Source organism: Canis lupus, chromosome 28, assembly GCF_011100685.1.
Source record: "Canis lupus familiaris isolate Mischka breed German Shepherd chromosome 28, alternate assembly UU_Cfam_GSD_1.0, whole genome shotgun sequence".
In the NCBI taxonomy this organism is placed as follows: domain Eukaryota; kingdom Metazoa; phylum Chordata; class Mammalia; order Carnivora; family Canidae; genus Canis; species Canis lupus.
This window is the reverse complement of record NC_049249.1, coordinates 26,010,962-26,029,416: the sequence shown is the minus strand read 5'-3', so window position 1 is coordinate 26,029,416 and position 18,455 is coordinate 26,010,962. Positions and strand designations below refer to the sequence as shown.

The 18,455-nt window shown below is 34.4% G+C and overlaps 1 protein-coding gene and 1 long non-coding RNA gene across 3 annotated transcripts in view; one reads left to right on the top strand and one right to left on the bottom strand.

Moving 5' to 3' along the window:
* Nucleotides 1–18,455, top strand: part of LOC119866595 — a 144,556-nt gene that overhangs the window by 38,756 nt on the left and 87,345 nt on the right. For both annotated transcript variants that reach the window (XR_005380647.1, XR_005380646.1), the window contains exons 2-4: nt 10,235–10,402; nt 17,536–17,650; nt 17,789–17,967. This is a non-coding gene — a long non-coding RNA (uncharacterized LOC119866595). The remainder of the gene's footprint in view (nt 1–10,234; nt 10,403–17,535; nt 17,651–17,788; nt 17,968–18,455) is intronic.
* Nucleotides 3,003–18,455, bottom strand: part of TRUB1 (TruB pseudouridine synthase family member 1) — a 38,963-nt gene continuing 23,510 nt past the window's right edge. Inside the window, exons 5-8 of the mRNA XM_038578887.1 lie at nt 10,688–10,760; nt 9,019–9,158; nt 6,802–6,858; nt 3,003–5,785 (exon numbers count right to left, since the gene is read on the bottom strand). Of these exons, the coding sequence (XP_038434815.1) occupies nt 5,526–5,785; nt 6,802–6,858; nt 9,019–9,158; nt 10,688–10,760 (530 nt within the window). The 3' untranslated portion in view covers nt 3,003–5,525. The remainder of the gene's footprint in view (nt 5,786–6,801; nt 6,859–9,018; nt 9,159–10,687; nt 10,761–18,455) is intronic.

Sequence of the window (18,455 nt, the reverse complement as noted above, 5' to 3'; positions counted from 1 at the left end):
AGTAGCTGCAAGAAAAACCATATACTGCCAACTCTAAAATATTTACTATCGAGTTTCTTACAGAAAAAGTTTGCTGAACCATGCTTTAAAGTGATAAAGTAAAAACAACAACAAAATCTCAATATATTATAAGGTTTATATTATTTGTTAAAGTAAGTTGTGTGAATAAAGCACAAAGATAGGAGGTAGGAAATGGAAATATACTATTATAAAGTTTCTACATAATATATGAGGTGGTACAATGAAGGTAATTTGTGATAAGTTGAAGATGTATATCATAAATCCTACCACAGACACTAAGACATTTTTGAAAGAGGTAGAACAAGCCAAAAATGAGACAGAATGAGTGAAATATAATGGAATTCTAAAAAAAAAAAAAACAAAACAAACACTCAAAGCTGAAAGCTCATCAAGTGCCCATTATTCACTAGAATCAATAAAGGGTGGTATATTTACACCATGGAATACTAAACAATAATGAGAATGAATGACTTATAACCATAGGCTACAAGATCCCAGAATCTCACAAATGTAATTTTGAGCAAAAGAGGCCAGGCATCGAAGAGTATATATTACACACTTCTATTTATATAAAGCACGAAGGCAAATTAATAATCTATGCTAGAAGTGGTTATCCCTGGTGGTAGGGTGAAGGTCAGTGGCTGATGACTGGAAGAGAACTTCAGGAGGCTTTTGCTAGACTAGTAATATCCTATTTCTTGATTTCGTTGCTGGTTACACATGTATTGTATATGCAATTTTCTGTATACATATTATCAGTGTAAGTGAAAAACCTCCACATGTTTAAACTATATTTAAATATATATGTAAACTAATATCTGATGAAAGAACAACACATGAGGGATTTTGGGGGGAAAAACGGTGATATTCTAGAAATTTTCTAAAAATACAATATTCATTAAAGTGAATATATAGGTAAACAGTAAACTAAAATGGCAGAAGGAATTCATTATCTGGAAAAGATTCAAAGCAAATCCCCTAGCTACAGCACAGAGGGATAGATAGAAAATATGAAAGAGTAAATTAGACACATAAAACAAAATGAGAATGTAAGACATAAATCTAATATGACAACTGGATGGAAGAGATGCAATACTCAAAGAGACAAAGAATGGGAATTTGATGAACAACATGAAAATTCAGGTTATTAGGAACGAGCTTCTGAACAGAAGAAACATACATTTGTTTTGTACTCAGAAGCTTCCTACTTTAGAGCTGGGAAAGTTCTTAGAGATAGACTAGTCTGCCCTTTGTTTCAAAGATAGGAAAACTGAGGCCCCCAAAATTGAAGTGATTTGCCTGGATGAAAAAGCTCATTAGCAGTAGAGACAGAAATGATCTTAATATGTTATATTTTAAGAGTCATGGATAAGACAAGCAAAATAGTCATTTCTGACTTTAGCTTCCCTGCTGGTATCACCACTTACTTACAGCAGCAATCTGAAATATTCCTGTTCATAGAATCTAACTCAAATTGAAAATATGAAGGCATTACTGATTCAAATGTCACATAATAAGTGTTTAACAAATGGTACTTAATGATTAGGCCAGACTAGGGCTGCCCACACATACTGTAAAGAAATAGTTTCAACACAAGTCTTCTACAGATTTGACTACAAGGCCATCATAATGATTTCAGTATATAAACTATCTATTATATACTTCTATTAAATTTTTAACATTTTAAAGTGCTTCGTGAATTACATTTTCTCTATTATATACATAATGACAGAAGGTAAATTACTTTCTTCCTTTGAAATAGAACAACTCACTATTTAAATGAACCTCTAACAGCCCACTGTCAGTCTAATGCAAATTTCAACCTGGTCAGGAGTATAAAATGTACTGAAGAACTGATATAAAGCACACTTTATTTTTTTTCAAAATAAATTATTTCTGATGATGGATTAGTAGCCTGTATTAATTCAAGTATTTAAGAATGAAAGATCTAGTCAGTATAGGAAAATGTATGTGAGGTTAAATAAAAAAAAGGAAAATGTGAGGTTAGCCCTTATTCAAATTTTATAATTTTGAATTAGTAGAGGGAAAGTCTATATTATTATTTTAATGCTGATGAATTTTAAAATCATAAGTAAAACAATCCTATGATCACCTTTGATGACTTTTAAGACAAAAATATTTTTCAGAAACTGGGGATCCCTGGGTGGCTCAGCGGTTTAGCACCTCTCTTCAGCCCAGGGTGTGATCCTGGAGTCCCACATTGGGTTCCCTGCAGGGAGCCTGCTCCTCCCTCTGCCTGTGTCTCTGCCTCTCCCTCTTTGTGTCTCTCATGAATAAATAAATAAAATCTTTAAAAAAAATTTTTTTCAGAAACATAAAAAATCTAAAGTGTAAAATTAAGTGATTTGGTATATTCCAAGTTGAAACATTTTCAGAAAGTTCTTCTTACAATCAAAACAGAACTTTATCATATCATTAAACTTTCGGCCTAGAACTACATAATGAAAAAAACAAAACAGTACTTAGATAATGGACTCTTGGAAGACAAAAAAATGTTTTATCAAGGAGTCTTGAACCTTTCAAGAGCATCTGTATCAGTTTTAGTTGTTTATGACAGGAATATTTTAAGGTTAAAAAATTTTAACCATTCATATTAATAAATCTGACAACTAGAAAAGAGGTACAGTTACTAAAATTAATTAGCAAATTTAGTTAGCAAAAAATGAAAATGAAATGAAAATTTAAAAGACGACAGGCCAGGAGTGCCTGGGTGGCTCAGTCGGTTAAGCATCTGCCTTCTGCTCAGGTCATGATCTCAGTCAGGGTCCTGGGATCAAGTCCTGCATCAGGCTCCCTGCTCAGCAGGGAGTCTGCTTCTCCCTCTCCCCCTGAGCCTCTCTCTGCTCATGCTCTATGTCTGTCTCTACTCTCAAATAAATAAATCAAATCTTTAAAAAAAGACAACAGGCCATGAAAATACTTCTACCAAGTATTTACTGCATAAATAACTCACACAAATGTATAAAGAAACCATTAAGACCATTTATTTCTATAAATGAACAAAGTATATGAAAAAGTCACACAAAAGCAAGAGCAGTCTTGAACCGTTATTCTTACTAAATTAGCAACAACATATAAAACCCCCACCCAAAGCTGTAAACTTTTAATGAGCTGATATACTGAAAGGGTGCCACTGTAAAATGTTATAACTCTGGGAAAACAATAAGGCAAACATATGAAGAGCCATAAAGCTGTTCTTGTTATTCCCCTTAATAATCCCATTCCCAGGAATTGATCTAAGAAAACTGAAAATAACGTAAGTGCTCAGCAATAGGGAAATGGCTCAAATAAACTGAACATGAAGTGATATGATTAAAATAATTACCAAAACTAAACAGAAATATAGTCTGATAATATGAAATGAAAACACAATTAGAAAATATAAATGCCTTAAGACTGTAACTAGGTAAACAAAAAAATGGGAAGACAGGAATACTATATTAAAGCTCTGAAGTCACTGCATCAGGAAGGTAAGGATTATGGGTAATTTTTCCACTTGGCAAAATTTCCTTCAGTGTTGTAAATATAAAAAAAGATAAAATCTCTATTATTTTCCGTTGGCAAATTATATATGTCAATTTTTAAGTGGAGAAATAGGGCACAGATGCCCCAGTTGTTCTCTAAAACTTGAATGTTCCTCTATTTGGACCTTAATTGGCAATGCATACAGACGTAACAAATGAGAAGCTGTGCTGCTCCAGCAGGCAGGGGCAGCCACTGCCACTCTGGTTGATACAAACTGCAGGGCATGATATGTGATTAAGTAAAATTGTAAACTCTCAACTTGTAACTGTGTGTTTGGTATTTTATATTACAGCATCAAGAGATCAAAGTCTTTCCCTTATAGTTTTGTGTGTCATAATTAGAATTAGTTTTAATATTCTCATTTAAATTATATCGTCAAGGCGCACCTGAGTGGTTTAGTCAAAGTATCTGACTCTCGACTTCAGCTCAGGTCTTGGTCTCAGGTTGTGAGTTCAAGCCCCATGTCAAGCTCCATGCAGGGCATGGAGCCTACTTTAAAAATAAAAAATATAAATAAATAAATAAATAGCCAATATGATGAAAATGATCTACTAAACCATGTAACTTTTTATACTTAATTTATATTAGATTAACTACAAATAAAATCACACTAGTTTACATATTTCAATTTTTGAGTTAGAGGTTGCAAACAAACAACTACTTTTACAAGAAATGCAATCCATAAAAACCTAGAAACTCCTAAATTATGAAATTTTAAACTATTCTTCTTTTAGAAAGTATACTTATTTGAATAAATGAAGCAGGATTCAGACATTTCTGAAGACTGGCCACATAATATATTGCTTTCCCGTAACAAAAATATGAAGCACTCCTTATATGTGAAATTTGTCATTTTGTAATGTGACTACATTTTCAGAATTATGTTAAAAAGGGACCTGGAACTTTCAGTAGGCTATTTGAATAAAAACATTTGAGAATAACGGTTTTAAAATATTTAGAGCATAAGTGATTAACTGGAAAATACAGGGTAGCTATTTCAATATCTATAAATATAATTTGAAACAGCAAACTAAAAACAAAAACCAAAAAAACCCCAGCAGTGTCATAGGGATTAATGCCCTGTAGAGATACAAATACTAAGAAATAGGGAAAAGAAATTCTAAATTAAAGATACATTCTTTAGCTTAATTTTTAAAAATTATGCTATTTAATAACTTGGTGCAGGGCGGTTGACTGTGTTGAGGAAATCATTAGGAAAAGATCACAGAGCTGCCAAAATATAAGCCACAGGCTGTCCTTTGCACTCATGGTAGAGGTCAATTTAATTAAATATTTAGTCTTCTATTTACATTCTGGTAGTGGTAGCAGCAATAATTTATTTACAAATATTTATTACAAAAGTTTATTGGTTTCTAAGATCTAAACAAACATAGCTATTACCAGGGTAGTACAGCCTTATCAAATAAATGTTCTTAATAATTGTAAACTTCAGAACATGAGTTAAATAATGGCCTTTCCAAACATAACGAACTTCAATACAAGAGCCACGAGGAAGCCAAAGTTAAGTCAATATAACACTAATTTACACTCACTCTCGTGACACCAAAGAAACATGTAACTTGTGTTTCTTTTTTCTCTGATTAGAAAATGTGTTCAACTTTTTCCAGGAAAAGACTTTGAAGAAAGATCAAAATCAGAAGGTCTGGTTTTCCTGAATCCAATCTAACAACATAATAACATCCTAAAAGAACATTCCATAGTAAGGCAAACAACTGAACAACTAACTGCAAGGCTATTTATAATGTAGAGCAGATAAATTGTACACCATAAAAACTGTAAATGATGAACGTTTTTCTTCACACACACACACACACACACACACACACACACACAATCATGCGGAAAAAAAAATAGTGGTTGTCTTTTGCACGTAGCTTGTCATTCTGTACACAGGATTCAAATGTCAACCAAGAAATGATGACAATCCCAAACCAATCTTAATATGTCTTAATGACATCATCTTCTCCCTTTGTCTCACTGAGCGTTATATATTCACAGCTCAAAACTTGTTCATTAGATTCCTCAGGTTTTGATTTTTTAAGTGCCAATTCTGCTGGGAGAAGAGATGAGCAATGTTCCAGAGACTGTGCAATGTCATCAATCGTCCATTTGTCTTCAGGCAGAGCGTGCTCTTCTAGTGTAAATGGTCCCTGTTTGGTTCGGGTCAGCTCTAGGACATTGGCACAGGAAGAGAGTTCTAGAACAACAAAAATCCACAGGGCAAATCATTCAGGATTTTTTTTTTTTTTAATTTTTTTTTTATTTATTTATGATAGGCACACAGTGAGCGAGAGAGAGGCAGAGACACAGGCAGAGGGAGAAGCAGGCTCCATGCACTGGGAGCCTGACGTGGGATTCGATCCCGGGTCTCCAGGATCGCGCCCTGGGCCAAAGGCAGGCGCCAAACCGCTGCGCCACCCAGGGATCCCTCATTCAGGATTTCATAGTCATAATCATATTCAAATGACAGACGATCTTGATTTAAACATCTCAAAACCACCCCAAATGTAAAACTGTAATAATCTAATCTAAGAACCAAAGCAAACAATAAAATAAAATAAAATAAAATAAAATAAAATAAAATAAAATAAGAACCAAGAGCTTTGAGATTAAGAAATGATCAAGTAGCAAAATCATATTTAGCAACTCACCTTGTAAACTGCTTTAAAGTCTACAAGGAACTGGCAGATACTTTTCTCATTTAACCATGAAGCAAGCCCATAAGGTAACTATTACTCTCCTCTGCAGATGAGGTAATCTGACTTGTCCAGTGCCACAGCTGCCAGCAAATGGCAGAGCCGGAACTGTAACTTTCTAGCTGTTTATAAGACTGTGGCTTCCAGTTAAATTTTTTTTTTTTACTTATATCAATGAAAGTAACTTTGAAAAGGATGAGTCTTTTTATCTTATCCCTTTTTTTTGTGTTAAAATATTTTAATCTGAAATAATGTTTGTTGGTTCTTACACTGATTATTCCCATCATCATTTCCTGCTCCTCTTTTTCTCTTTCTCTCCTGTTCTAAGCATTTCATGGCAGCTGCTGATGCTGATAATTGTATGCCATAAACCTTCAATGCTTCTGAAGCTGAAGGCAGCAAGAGTACAGTTCCCTAAGGCCAGCACTCAGACATATGAAAAATAGAAATTCCCTCTTCCCATCAAAAAGGAATATTACTCTCTAAATGATAATTCATAATTCATCTTTATGCTTACCTTTACCAATGTCACTGACCAAGCTTCTGATATAAAAACCTCCTCCACATTCAACATCTGGAATGTTAACAGTGACATGGTAAATTGCTAACCTCCTATGAAATCCACTTTACATAGAAATGATGCCCCTAAACAAATGTAAAAATGCACTATGCAAACAATCGAGTGATAAAATATTTATGCACTAAAACATAAATTATTCATCCAATAGCATATGTGTTTGTGAGATTGAAAAGTCAGAGTGTGGAGAAAGCAAACAGCAGAAACTCATGAACACATTTTAAATTAACTGGCAAGTCACACCAACATTAATACTTCAGCCTTGTTCATTTAATAGGTTTTAAATAGTTAGAAATCTCAGCTTTGCTATTATGAGCTGTACATTTAAAAAAATATTTTCAGATTTGTACACTTTGTTCACTTAATTAGGTTTAAATAGTTGGACACCTCAGCTTTGCTATCAAGAGTTGTAGATTTTTAAGATATTTTCAGATTTACACACTCAAAAAATACATCAAACAAAAACCCCTTATCATAAGGGACAGTAATTATGTTTGGGAAAATACAGTAAATGGAGAGTTCAGTCTATTTGTACATTCTCTTAGAAATATTCCTAAAGAAATCACAAAATAACTAAAATTACACAATGTTGCAGACTGAATGCAGATCTAAACATCTTAACACAGTATATTACCGTTTATTGGTTAAGAGCAAGGCTCTGGACTATTTTCATTCATCCACAAGATATCCTGAATTTCCAAACAAAGGGACTACACTCCTGCTGCTTACAGTCTTATCATACAAATAAAGCCACTTGAAGGAATTAACCAAAACTCACAACCTGGGGATTTTAATTCTTTTTTTCCCCATCAGCTCAAGGTTGGGGGCCACTGCTGAGATAAAATATGAGCACTAGGATCAAAGCAGGAATGTAAACATTCTTGGACTATATTTGACTTTAGTGAAAAGACAACTCTTTTGGCCTATTACAACCTCCAGTGAACAAAATAAGTATTTACAATTTATTGCTGGAAACTGGAAAAACTCCAGTTTCTCTTTCACAGGTAATATCTACTGCACCAACCTAGCTGCTGCATTTTCATGAAATGAAGCATTTTTAGTATGTTTTTCCTCATTATTTGTCAAATGGCTTAGAATCAGGACACTAAAGGAAAGAAATGACTTTGTTTTTTAACTGTACAAAAACCACATCCTTTAGGAACTTTACATCCATTTGTTAGTATGTCAAAGCAACAGAAGTTAGGGGAAAAAAGTTTTATGAAATTATTTCTAAAGGGAATCCTATTTAGTAGGCACTGTGAAATTAAGAGCAGATCAGTTTAAAGAAGCCTGAGATTCTAAAAGAGGTACAGCTTTTGATTCTTCATAGCTTATATATGATCATGACTTCAACTACTATTTTCTGCAACTAGGAGATCATAAAATTTCCAAACAATAGAAACAAACCTTTTGGTTTTTAAATTTATTTCAAATATAGATTTATAGATAAATTCAAATTGATAACCTGAATTAAAATTTACCACACGTCCAAGAATACATTTCTGTCTTACCCATTATTTCCATATTGTCAGGATCTTTAGCAGTAACTTGCAGGTAACAAAGAAGGGGGAGAAATAATCACTCTACTCTTAGGAGTTTCTTATCCAAAAACTAAAAATGCTCTATTTTAAAAGGACAAATTAAATTTTAAAACCAAATGTAAACTACCAGGTATTAGCCAAAATGAGGGAATAAGCATCCATAAGATAATAAAACACAAAATGTAAAATTTTGACAGTATATACCCCTCACTCTTTGCCATTAGAGACCGAAAGTATTTACCTCCAACTTTATAATATGATATATATATATATTTTAAGATTTTATTTATTTATAATATGATATATTAAAAATTCAGCCTATTTAGAAAAGCATTTCTGAACTTCCATGTAGCTATCAGTATTTTCATTAAATGTGTTATCAAAAAAACAAATGTGTTATCAAAAAGGTATTATTAAACCCTAACCTTACTTAAATTCAAACGTTAAAAATCTCCAATATACTAGGAATCCATTAAAACAATAAACCCTAACTTTACTTAAATTCAAATGTTAAAAATCCTCAACATACTAGGAATCCATTAAAATACACAAAAGTAGCCAAATGCAGAATAAAAGTACATGTAACTACAAATGATTTCAAAGTATTCCACCTTACCTAATGTGAAAAATGGTGGCTGGAATTTTTGAAGGGAGAGACTGTATACGGTAACAGGCCTGGCAGGTTTTGCTTCTACTACTTCGCCTCTCTTCATCAAGGTTGAAAGTCTCTGTCCATCTTTCTTTAATGCAGAATAGCTTGCAAGATAAGGGAGGGAGAGAAGGAATGAAGGAGCAAGAAAAGATTAAGAAAGAATGAGAGAGATTAACTCCAGATTACGGGATGGAAAGAAAGGAGGACCAGCAGCTCTTAAATTGAATCTTTCTAAAATACAAACTATTTTTTTCTTTCTAATCAACTCCTTAACAGTGCCAGGGATGGAGTTCCTAAATACTTTTAAAGCTAAAGCTCAATCTGCTACCCAATGAACAATATTGTCAATTTTACACTTTAACCTTCTCTCTGGAGATGGTCTCTTCATATGTTCACTGGTCCTGGTTCTGGGTTAAGGGCACAAGGCAAAAAAAAAAAAAAAAAAAAAAAAAAGGCACAAGGCCTCTGGTCACAATGGTCTCAGCTATATTTCCCTGAAACAACTTTCATTACAATAATAATCATTTTCACATAAAAGTTACCAAAATATTTCTAAAATGCAAATAAGCAAATAATCTACTTAACAGATCTTAGCTTTGTGTGATAAGATTTTTAGACCACAAAATCCTTGGAATAATCAACAGAAGAAATTTCTAAAACTGCTCTTATAGATATAAATGTTTAAGCTATTTTAACAATAATGATCGAAAAAATAACATTTACTCATATTCTGCAAAATTTTTTGACTTTCATTTGAGGCAAAACTTTGAAGACATATTTCTCTTTACATATTCCAGTGTTCTTGAAAAAAATAAAGATTTTATAGTAAAACATAAATACTAAATTCTAGGGACACCTGGGTGGCTCATGAGTTAAGTATCTGACTCCTGATCTCAGCTCAGGTCTTGATCTCAGGGTCGTGAATTCAAGCCCCACACTAGGCCCTACGCTGGGCGTGGGGCCTTCTTAAAAAAAAAAAAAAAAAATTTAAGAAATAATTACTCAATTCTAAAAGAACATCAGTAACTTCTCCTAACATCTTATAACAATTCAGCGATTTTTTAAAAATAAAAAGCAAGCTACTTGAAATGGGGATGTGCACAAAAAATATGGTTCAGTGGTACTCAATATTCTAATACTTTTAATAAATTCTAACTCTCATCTGTTTCATTTGTTCCAGAGAATTGTGAAGCATAAGACTCCTGGCCTAAAAAAATGGTCCTCACACCTAAAGAAAAGTACCAACTGGACTATAAATCACAGCTCCGATACCAGTACTAGACTGGACTGGTTCCTTCACAGCAATTCCAGGAAAACTGACATTTCTGCATTCCAGAACTGCCCTGAGGTATACACACAGAATCAAAAAAACCAATAAACACTGGAATAGCATAGATGTCAGGCTGTGGCAACATCCAGGGACAGAGAAAACCACATTCCACTACCTCAGAGAGTGCTGAAGTTCTGCAACCTGTCTAAATAAGGCTCACCTTGACTTGATCGTATGTTGTCAGATTAAAACATGACTCACTATACAGAAAATGAAGCCCTCTTTTTTTCTCATTAAAGTGATGTTAATAAACACTAAAAAATAAAAATTAAACATTTATTCAAATTCAATAATTGAACTTACAGGGGAGGTACCTGCATTATATTCCCAGTAAATTTCTGTAGAATGCCTTCAATATCTTCTTGTGTTATTTTATCTGTCAAAAATGAATAAAAAATATAATACTAAACCAATCAGAAGTATACGTGCTATTTTCACAGCATTAAAGGGGAAATTTTAAGAATTTTCTAACAAAATATATTTGTAGGCCAAATTCTCCCTTATCGCGGTGAATAAAATACACATTACTGGGATAAAAGGGGGAGAAAGTCTTATATTTTGTAATATTAAGACTAAATTTCTTTTTGCTTCAATTTTTTTCTCTAAATTTTCTCCAAAACTGGTCCAGTCATCTTATACACACTTAATTGGTTCTTACTATAGCCTTTAGAAGACCTGAGAAAAATGTTGCATTAGCTACAGAAATGGTACTGTAGTATTCAAAAATGAGGCAATCAGAAAATAGAGAAATACAGATAGATAAGTTCTTTTTTTAAAGTATAATTGGTATACAATGTTATTATTAGCTTCAGGTGTACAACATAATGATTTGACAATATATATTACCTAGTGCTCACCAGATAAGTGGTGATGGGCAAAATAAGTAAGTGAGATTAAGAGGTACAAGCTTCTAGTTGTAAAATAAGTAAATTATGAGAATGAAAAGTACAGCATAGAGAATATAGTCAAAAATACTGCAGTAACTTTGTATGATGATAGATGGTAAACACTGAATATGTTATCCACGTGAAACTAATATAACACTGAATGCCAACTATTTTTTAATTAAAAAATAAATCAATTAGGGACACCTGGGTAGCTCAGTGGTTGAGTGTCTGCCTTTGGCTCAGGTCATGATCCCGGGGTCCTAGGATCGAGTCCTGAATCAGGCTCCTGGAAGGGAGCCTCCTTCTCCCTCTGCCTATGTCTCTGCCTCTTTCTCTGTGTCTCTCATGAATAATTAAGTAAAACTTTAAAAGAATAAGTAAATAAAACTATATCAATTAAAAATTTTTTTAATTAAAAAATTTTTTTAATTTTTTTTTAAAAAAGAAAGTGGTGCCTGGTTGGCTCAGTTGGTGGAGCATGTGACTATTGATCTTGGGGCTGTGAGGTCAAGCCCCACCTTGGGGGGTGTACAGACTACTTAAAAATAAAATCTTTAAAAAAAGAAAAGCATCCATAAACTGTCTTAAGTTTCTCCAGGCATCAAATACTGTAAACAACTTAATGCAGTTATCAAAGACTATTAAGTATTGGCCATATTAAAAACTCACCTGCTAGATTTCAAAACTGTTCTGTGGTATGGCATAAAACTGACATTCACATTCAATTCTGTCCCCAGGTAAAGTATTTATTTGTCTCCTTCCCTCCCTTCACTGCTCTTAGAATTTTTCTGTTCTTTTAAACAAACACTGTCAGGAGTCTGACTTTAAAAAATAAGCCAGGGCAGCCCGTGTGGCTCAGTGGTTTAGCGCCGCCTTTCAGCACAGGGCCTGATCTCGGAGATCTGGGATCGAGTCCCATGTCGGGCTCGCTGCATGGAGCCTGATTCTCCCTCTGCCTGTGTCTCTGCCTCTCTTTCTCTCTGCCTGTCTCTCATGAATAAATAAGATCTTAAAAAAAAAAAAAAAAAAGCCAGTGCAAGAAAAGATAGTGGAAGGATACCATGATTACTAAGCATTTTTTAAAGAATGATTTGAGAAGATTTGAATGAAGACATAAAGCTTTCAGTGTCTGTTAGTCTTATTTCCAGCTTTTGATACTCTTTCCAGTAGATTAACTATATTATTAAGTATAAATATTATTACTATAATATTACAACATAGTTCTAAAATTTTAACACATTAAAACTAAACACACTGAAATTCAGTATTTGGGGTTTTCATATTTATATATGACTATATATATTTCATATTCAATAATTACAAAAATATCATATACTTCTTTAGGTCTCACAGTGGAAATTCTAGTGCTTCTTTTTCACTTAGAAGGAAATTTATTTAAACTTTTTATTCTAATACATACATGCTACATTTGATTTTATTAAAAAATATTAAAACAAAAACTAATGTGCTTTGAATTATCATTGTAACACCAGAATAGAAATTAAAGGATAACATGGAATACTGTATTCAGATTTCAATATCAACACAGCAAGATAGTCTTAACCTCAGTGTGACCTGGATCCTCAAGTTAAACACAAACGAAAGACCAGAACCTACTAGACTCAAAGAGCTACAAGAACTAAAGAGATTTCCTCTAACACCTAGCGGTCCATAAAGACAGATCTCAGATGGGTATTCTCTTCATACTGCTTTTTAAACAGATGCAGCTCATGACAGATATGATGAGGATTTTTCCATGAAAAATTTTCATTCTGTTGAAACATGTTAAAACAATTACTGGTGGCACTTTAGTGATGCAAAACTTCCAAATTTAGACAGCCAATGCCACCTCCTTCCTGACTACTGCTAAAGAAATGCCATTGCTGAGAATACTACAATACTTCATAACTTAGCAATACATTTTCGAAATAAATATCTACCTCTGCCAATGTCTCTTTTTCTGACTTAACGTCTCAGGCATTTCTGGTTTGTGCTGTTCATTCTGCAACTAATCATACACAATTTTTTAACTGATACCTACTATATATATGCAGGTATTATCTCACCAATGAAACTCCAACGTCCTAAAAGGCAAAAGCAGCTTTTCTTCTTATATAATGTACACAATTACAGAGACACTCAAGATATTCTTGCTGAATTAGCTGAGGAATAATAGAATCTCAAGGTCAAAGGGCATTTAAAAGTCACCTAGGCCAATCATTCATCTGATGTTGAATTACTGGACAGAAAGCCTACGCAGCAAGTTTTTTCTTTTTTAAGATTTTATTTATTGATTGATGAGAGACAGAGACATAGGCAGAGGGAGAAGCAGGCTCCCTTCCAGGAATCTGATGCAGGACTCGATCCCAGGACCCTGGGATCACGACCTGAGCAGACACTCAAATACTGAGCCACCCAGGCGTTCCTGTAGCAAGTTGTTTTATGATAAAAATGAATGTAATATTTTAGAATGAAACAGGATTATTTTTTATCATATGATTATTATATTCACTACATGAGTATGTAGTGAAGCATGCTGGCTTATCTCTAAAATATGATATTAGTCCAATCCAAATAATAATCAATAATAATAATAAAGACTCTAGGCGAGCCTGGGTGGCACAGCTGAGAAAGCATCTGACTCTTGGTTTCCACTCAGGTCATGATCTCACAGTTGTGAGACAAAGCCCCATGTTGGGCTCTATGCCCCAGGGTGAGTCTGCTTGAGATTTTCTCTCTCTGTCTGGCCCTCCCCGACTTGTGCATACTCTTTTTCAGTAAGTGAATGTCTCTCTTAAAAAAAAAAAAAAAAAAGACTATCTCCAAAGGATTTACAAAGAAATGAGAAAATCTCTAAAGCAATTACATCCAATAACTATCTAAAAGACATACATTTGGTAAAAGAAGATGGGTATGATAAAAGTGTCACAGGACTTGGGTATTATTCTTTGTTTAGGAACTAATAAATCATCAATGTGGCAGTATTCATTTGAAATTAATTTTAAAAAGTCATTCTCACAATAATGTAATATATGCAAGATCATGTCACACATTATTATTTGCTTAATATTTGTTGACTCTACTTACATCACGATAGCTGGTATTTAACTGAACTGTATGGTTAAAAGCAATATTCCACCAGGGCAGAGTAACCGTTCCTGGACAAGCTCTACCCCTAAAAGCAGCTTTTCAATTGAAAAAAATATATAGTGCAGAACTGTTTTCGAACATTTAGACAACAGATAGCAAAGACTGTAATCTCTGAAAGAAGGGAAAGAAACAGGTAAGCCTTTCTGAGGATCATTTGCTTCATTCAGAAATGCTTTCTGGACCATGGTACAAGGAGGAAAATCCCAAAAGAGCACTGTGATCTTGCCAGAATCAGGAGATAGATAAAAGATAAAGATGAGCAAGAGAGGAGAAAGGATAGCAAATGGAAAACTGCCAGAGACCACCCAGTCTCCATGCAGAGACCGCTCCCTCTCCCTTAGACCAATCCCTTTTGCTATGTTTCTGGAGTGTACTTCCCCTTTGCTAAATAAAATCTTTGGTGCTTTAATTCTCCATCAAGTCCCTCAACTGAATTTTTTCCTTCAAGAAGACAGGAACCAAGAAACTTTACAGTCCATCAACTAGTAACAATCTCATTGATAAAAATATCAGAAATTGGGGAAGCAGCAGGTGGAATTTGAGAGAAACACACAGAGAAAGAGATGTCTTAGAGGGGTCCACTTGAGACTGGCTAAATTCCACACTGCATATAATACAGTGAGTTGCCACATAGTTAACCAAAGAACTACGACTAAAGGTCTTACAAGGTGGGAAGATGTGTGAATTCCAACCATCAGCATGAAGAAAGTTGGCTGAATACCCAGGGTATTTGACAGAGACCCCAAAAAGCCACATCTGAGGAGTAGGGCTAATGGAGACCTGGAAAAATATCTACTTTAGATCCCCCCTCACAAGGAATCTACACAAAAGTGACTTGAATTAGTGAGTTTAGCAAGGCTAAAAGACATAAAACCAATATTTAAAAATTAACTCCATTTTTCTATATTAAGAATGAATGATCAGAAACAGACATTTTTAAAATTCAATTTATAATAGCATCAAAAAATATGAAGGACTTAGGGATTTCATATACAAACCAAGTGAAAGATCTACATACTGAAAACTATAAAAATATGTTTGATATTATTTCAAAACAAAAAGATCATAAAGGAATAGTATAAACAACTTTACACTAGTAAGTTTGAAAATTTAGATGAAATGAACAAATTCTTAGGGTAAAAATTATCTAGAATGACACAAGAAGAGATATTGTATGATATTTAATAGAGAAAGCCATGATTAAAAACCGTCCTAACAAAGAAAACTCCAGATGTCAGATGTCCACCAGTAAAAATTCTACCAAACATTAGAAGAAGAAAGAAATTCTAGAGGAAAAAAGAAAAAAGAAAGCGAACACTTCCCAACCCATTTTATGAGGTCAGCATAACTCTGATATTAAAACCAGTCAAGGGGGATCCCTGGGTGGCACAGCGGTTTAGCCCCTGCCTTTGGCCCAGGGCGCGATCCTGGAGACCCGGGATCGAATCCCACGTCGGGCTCCCGGTGCATGGAGCCTGCTTCTGTCTCTGCCTCTCTCTCTCTCTCTCTCTCTCTCTGTGACTATCATAAATAAATAAAAATTAAAAAAAAAATTTAAAAAAAAAAACCAGTCAAGGACATTAACAGGAAGGAAAAATAGAAGGTAATCTCAGAAACAAAGATGCAAAAATCCTAAACCAAATACTGGCAAACTAAATTCAACAATTTATGTAAAGGATAACATATTATCATCAATTTGGGCTTACTTTAGAAATGTAAGGTTAGTTTATTTGAATAAGGAGAAAAATCAACAGATATTAGGAAAGTATTCAATGAAATTCAATGTCTGCTCATGATTTAAGACAATACAACAGTTTTTTAACTGGGAACCAAAAGAATTGGACTAATCACAAAGGAAAAGATTTGATAAAGTAAACTAAATTAAAACTAAAACCTTCAGGTTGCGTGAGTGGCTCAGCAGTTGAGCATCTGCCTTCGGCTCAGGGCGTGATCTTGAGGTCCTGGGATTGAGTCCCACAAGGGGCTCCCTGCAGGGAACCTGCTTCTCCCTCTGCCTATGTCTCTGCCTCTCTATGTCTCTCATGAATAAATAAGTAAAAAAACCTTTAAATAAAAAAATAAAGACATAAAACTAAAACTTTCTTTTTTCTAAGATAAAATTAAGAGAGATAAAAGATAAGCCACAGAATAGAATAAAATATACATAAGACATACAACAAAAGAGCATCCATTGTATACAAAGATCTCATACAAATCATTGTTGTTGTTTTTTTTTTATTTTATTTATTTATTCATGAGACACACAGAGAGAGGCAGAGACCTAGGCAGAGGAAGAAGCAGGCTCCATGCCGGGAACCCGACGTGGGACTCGATCCTGGGTCTCCAAGATCACACCCTGAGCCGAAGGCGGCGCTAAACCGCTGAGCCACCCGGACTGCCCCAAATCATTTTTTTTTAAAAGGTGACTCAATACAGAAAGAAAAACAAAAACAAAAGCAAAAAGAATGGGCAAGAGACCTGGACAATACACAAAAGAATATGGCTAAGAAGCCAAAACACATATGATTAAGTGCTAAATCTCATTAATAATCAAATGAAATCATAATAAAATACCACTACACACTTAACAGAACGGCCAACATTAAAAACACTGTTAATACCATGTGTTGTCCAAGTCAGTGGAACTCATTTACTGTTGGTGAAAATGCAAAGTTATACAACTGCTTTGAAAACTGTTGACTATTTTCCATACAATAGGATTACCCCATTACTCAGCAATTCTACCTGGGGGTATATCCAAAAGAAATGAGTACATGTGTCTATCAAAATACAGGTACAAAATACACATAGCAGCTTTCTTCATAAAGCCTCAAACTGGGGTCAAATGTGTATCAACAGAAGAATACTATATATGGATTAGGGCTTGAAAGGTATCTCTAGGAATCTTCTATTTCTTGACATGACTGGTAGTTGCAGGGAGGTTTGCTTTGCGATAGTTCACTGAGCCATAAATTTAAGTTTCATTCACTTTTTATTTTTGTAATACTTTATAATAAAAAGGTTTAAATACAAACAAAAGGCACCATAAGATGACTGATCCCCAGCTTCACAGCAGCCCTACTAAAAAGTGTGCTCTATTTGTTTAAATCACAGTTCGAGACCCAATTCAACTTGTCAGCTTCCTCCAGGAAGTGTATGCAGCCAAAGCACAGACCAAAGAGGAGCCACTCCCACTAGATATTAGCTACATCCCTTCGAGAAGACCTTGGTAAGTTCCTATCTTGGGATCAGGAGGTTTGCAGTGTTTAGAACAGAGGATAAGCATAAGATACTTTTTTTTCCCACATTTTTTTGCCTTCCAGTAGAAAAGCCACAAAAGAGACTGAAAAACCTATTCTTATTGCAGAAGCAGTCAGGCCTTCCCAGAAGCTTGGCCCACATCTAAGAGCCTGGGAAGCCATGGCCTTCGTATCCTGAGCTCAGTGAAGAGCAGATGAGCACAATGAAGCCAAGTGTTCACAGAAATCCAAGCAACTGTGCCTGAGACTTCAGACCTAGATGTGGATGAGAAAAGAGCAGCAGAAGGTAGGAAGATGCTTTGCCTTTTGTATGACTTAGTTGCAGTCATCTTTGCCATATTTCTATTGCCTGCCTTATTTATTCACACACTATACTTTATTCTATGTGCCACATATTGTCCTAGACACCAAGAATATACTTAGGACTGAAAGAGACATGGTCTTGCCCCATAGCTTGGGGATTAACATGCGAATGTGTATTTATAAAAGGTGAAAAGTTTCTTAGGGATAAAGGAGGGTGACGTGAAAGAGAATAAAAGGAAGGGTCCTTTAAATATGGTTTGAGCTTTGAGTCTCCTGAGCCAGACTCATTTTTTTATTCTTCTGAGCTTTCAGGTATCTGAAACAATGGCTAAAAATAGTGTTTGTCTAGATAGAACAAAAATGACGTAAGAGCATTCATTTACCATTTACTGCATCCTGTCTTAGTCACCATACCCATATGTCAGTTATCCTCAACAGGTCAATTAAGAACTGCATTTTTTTATTGTTACC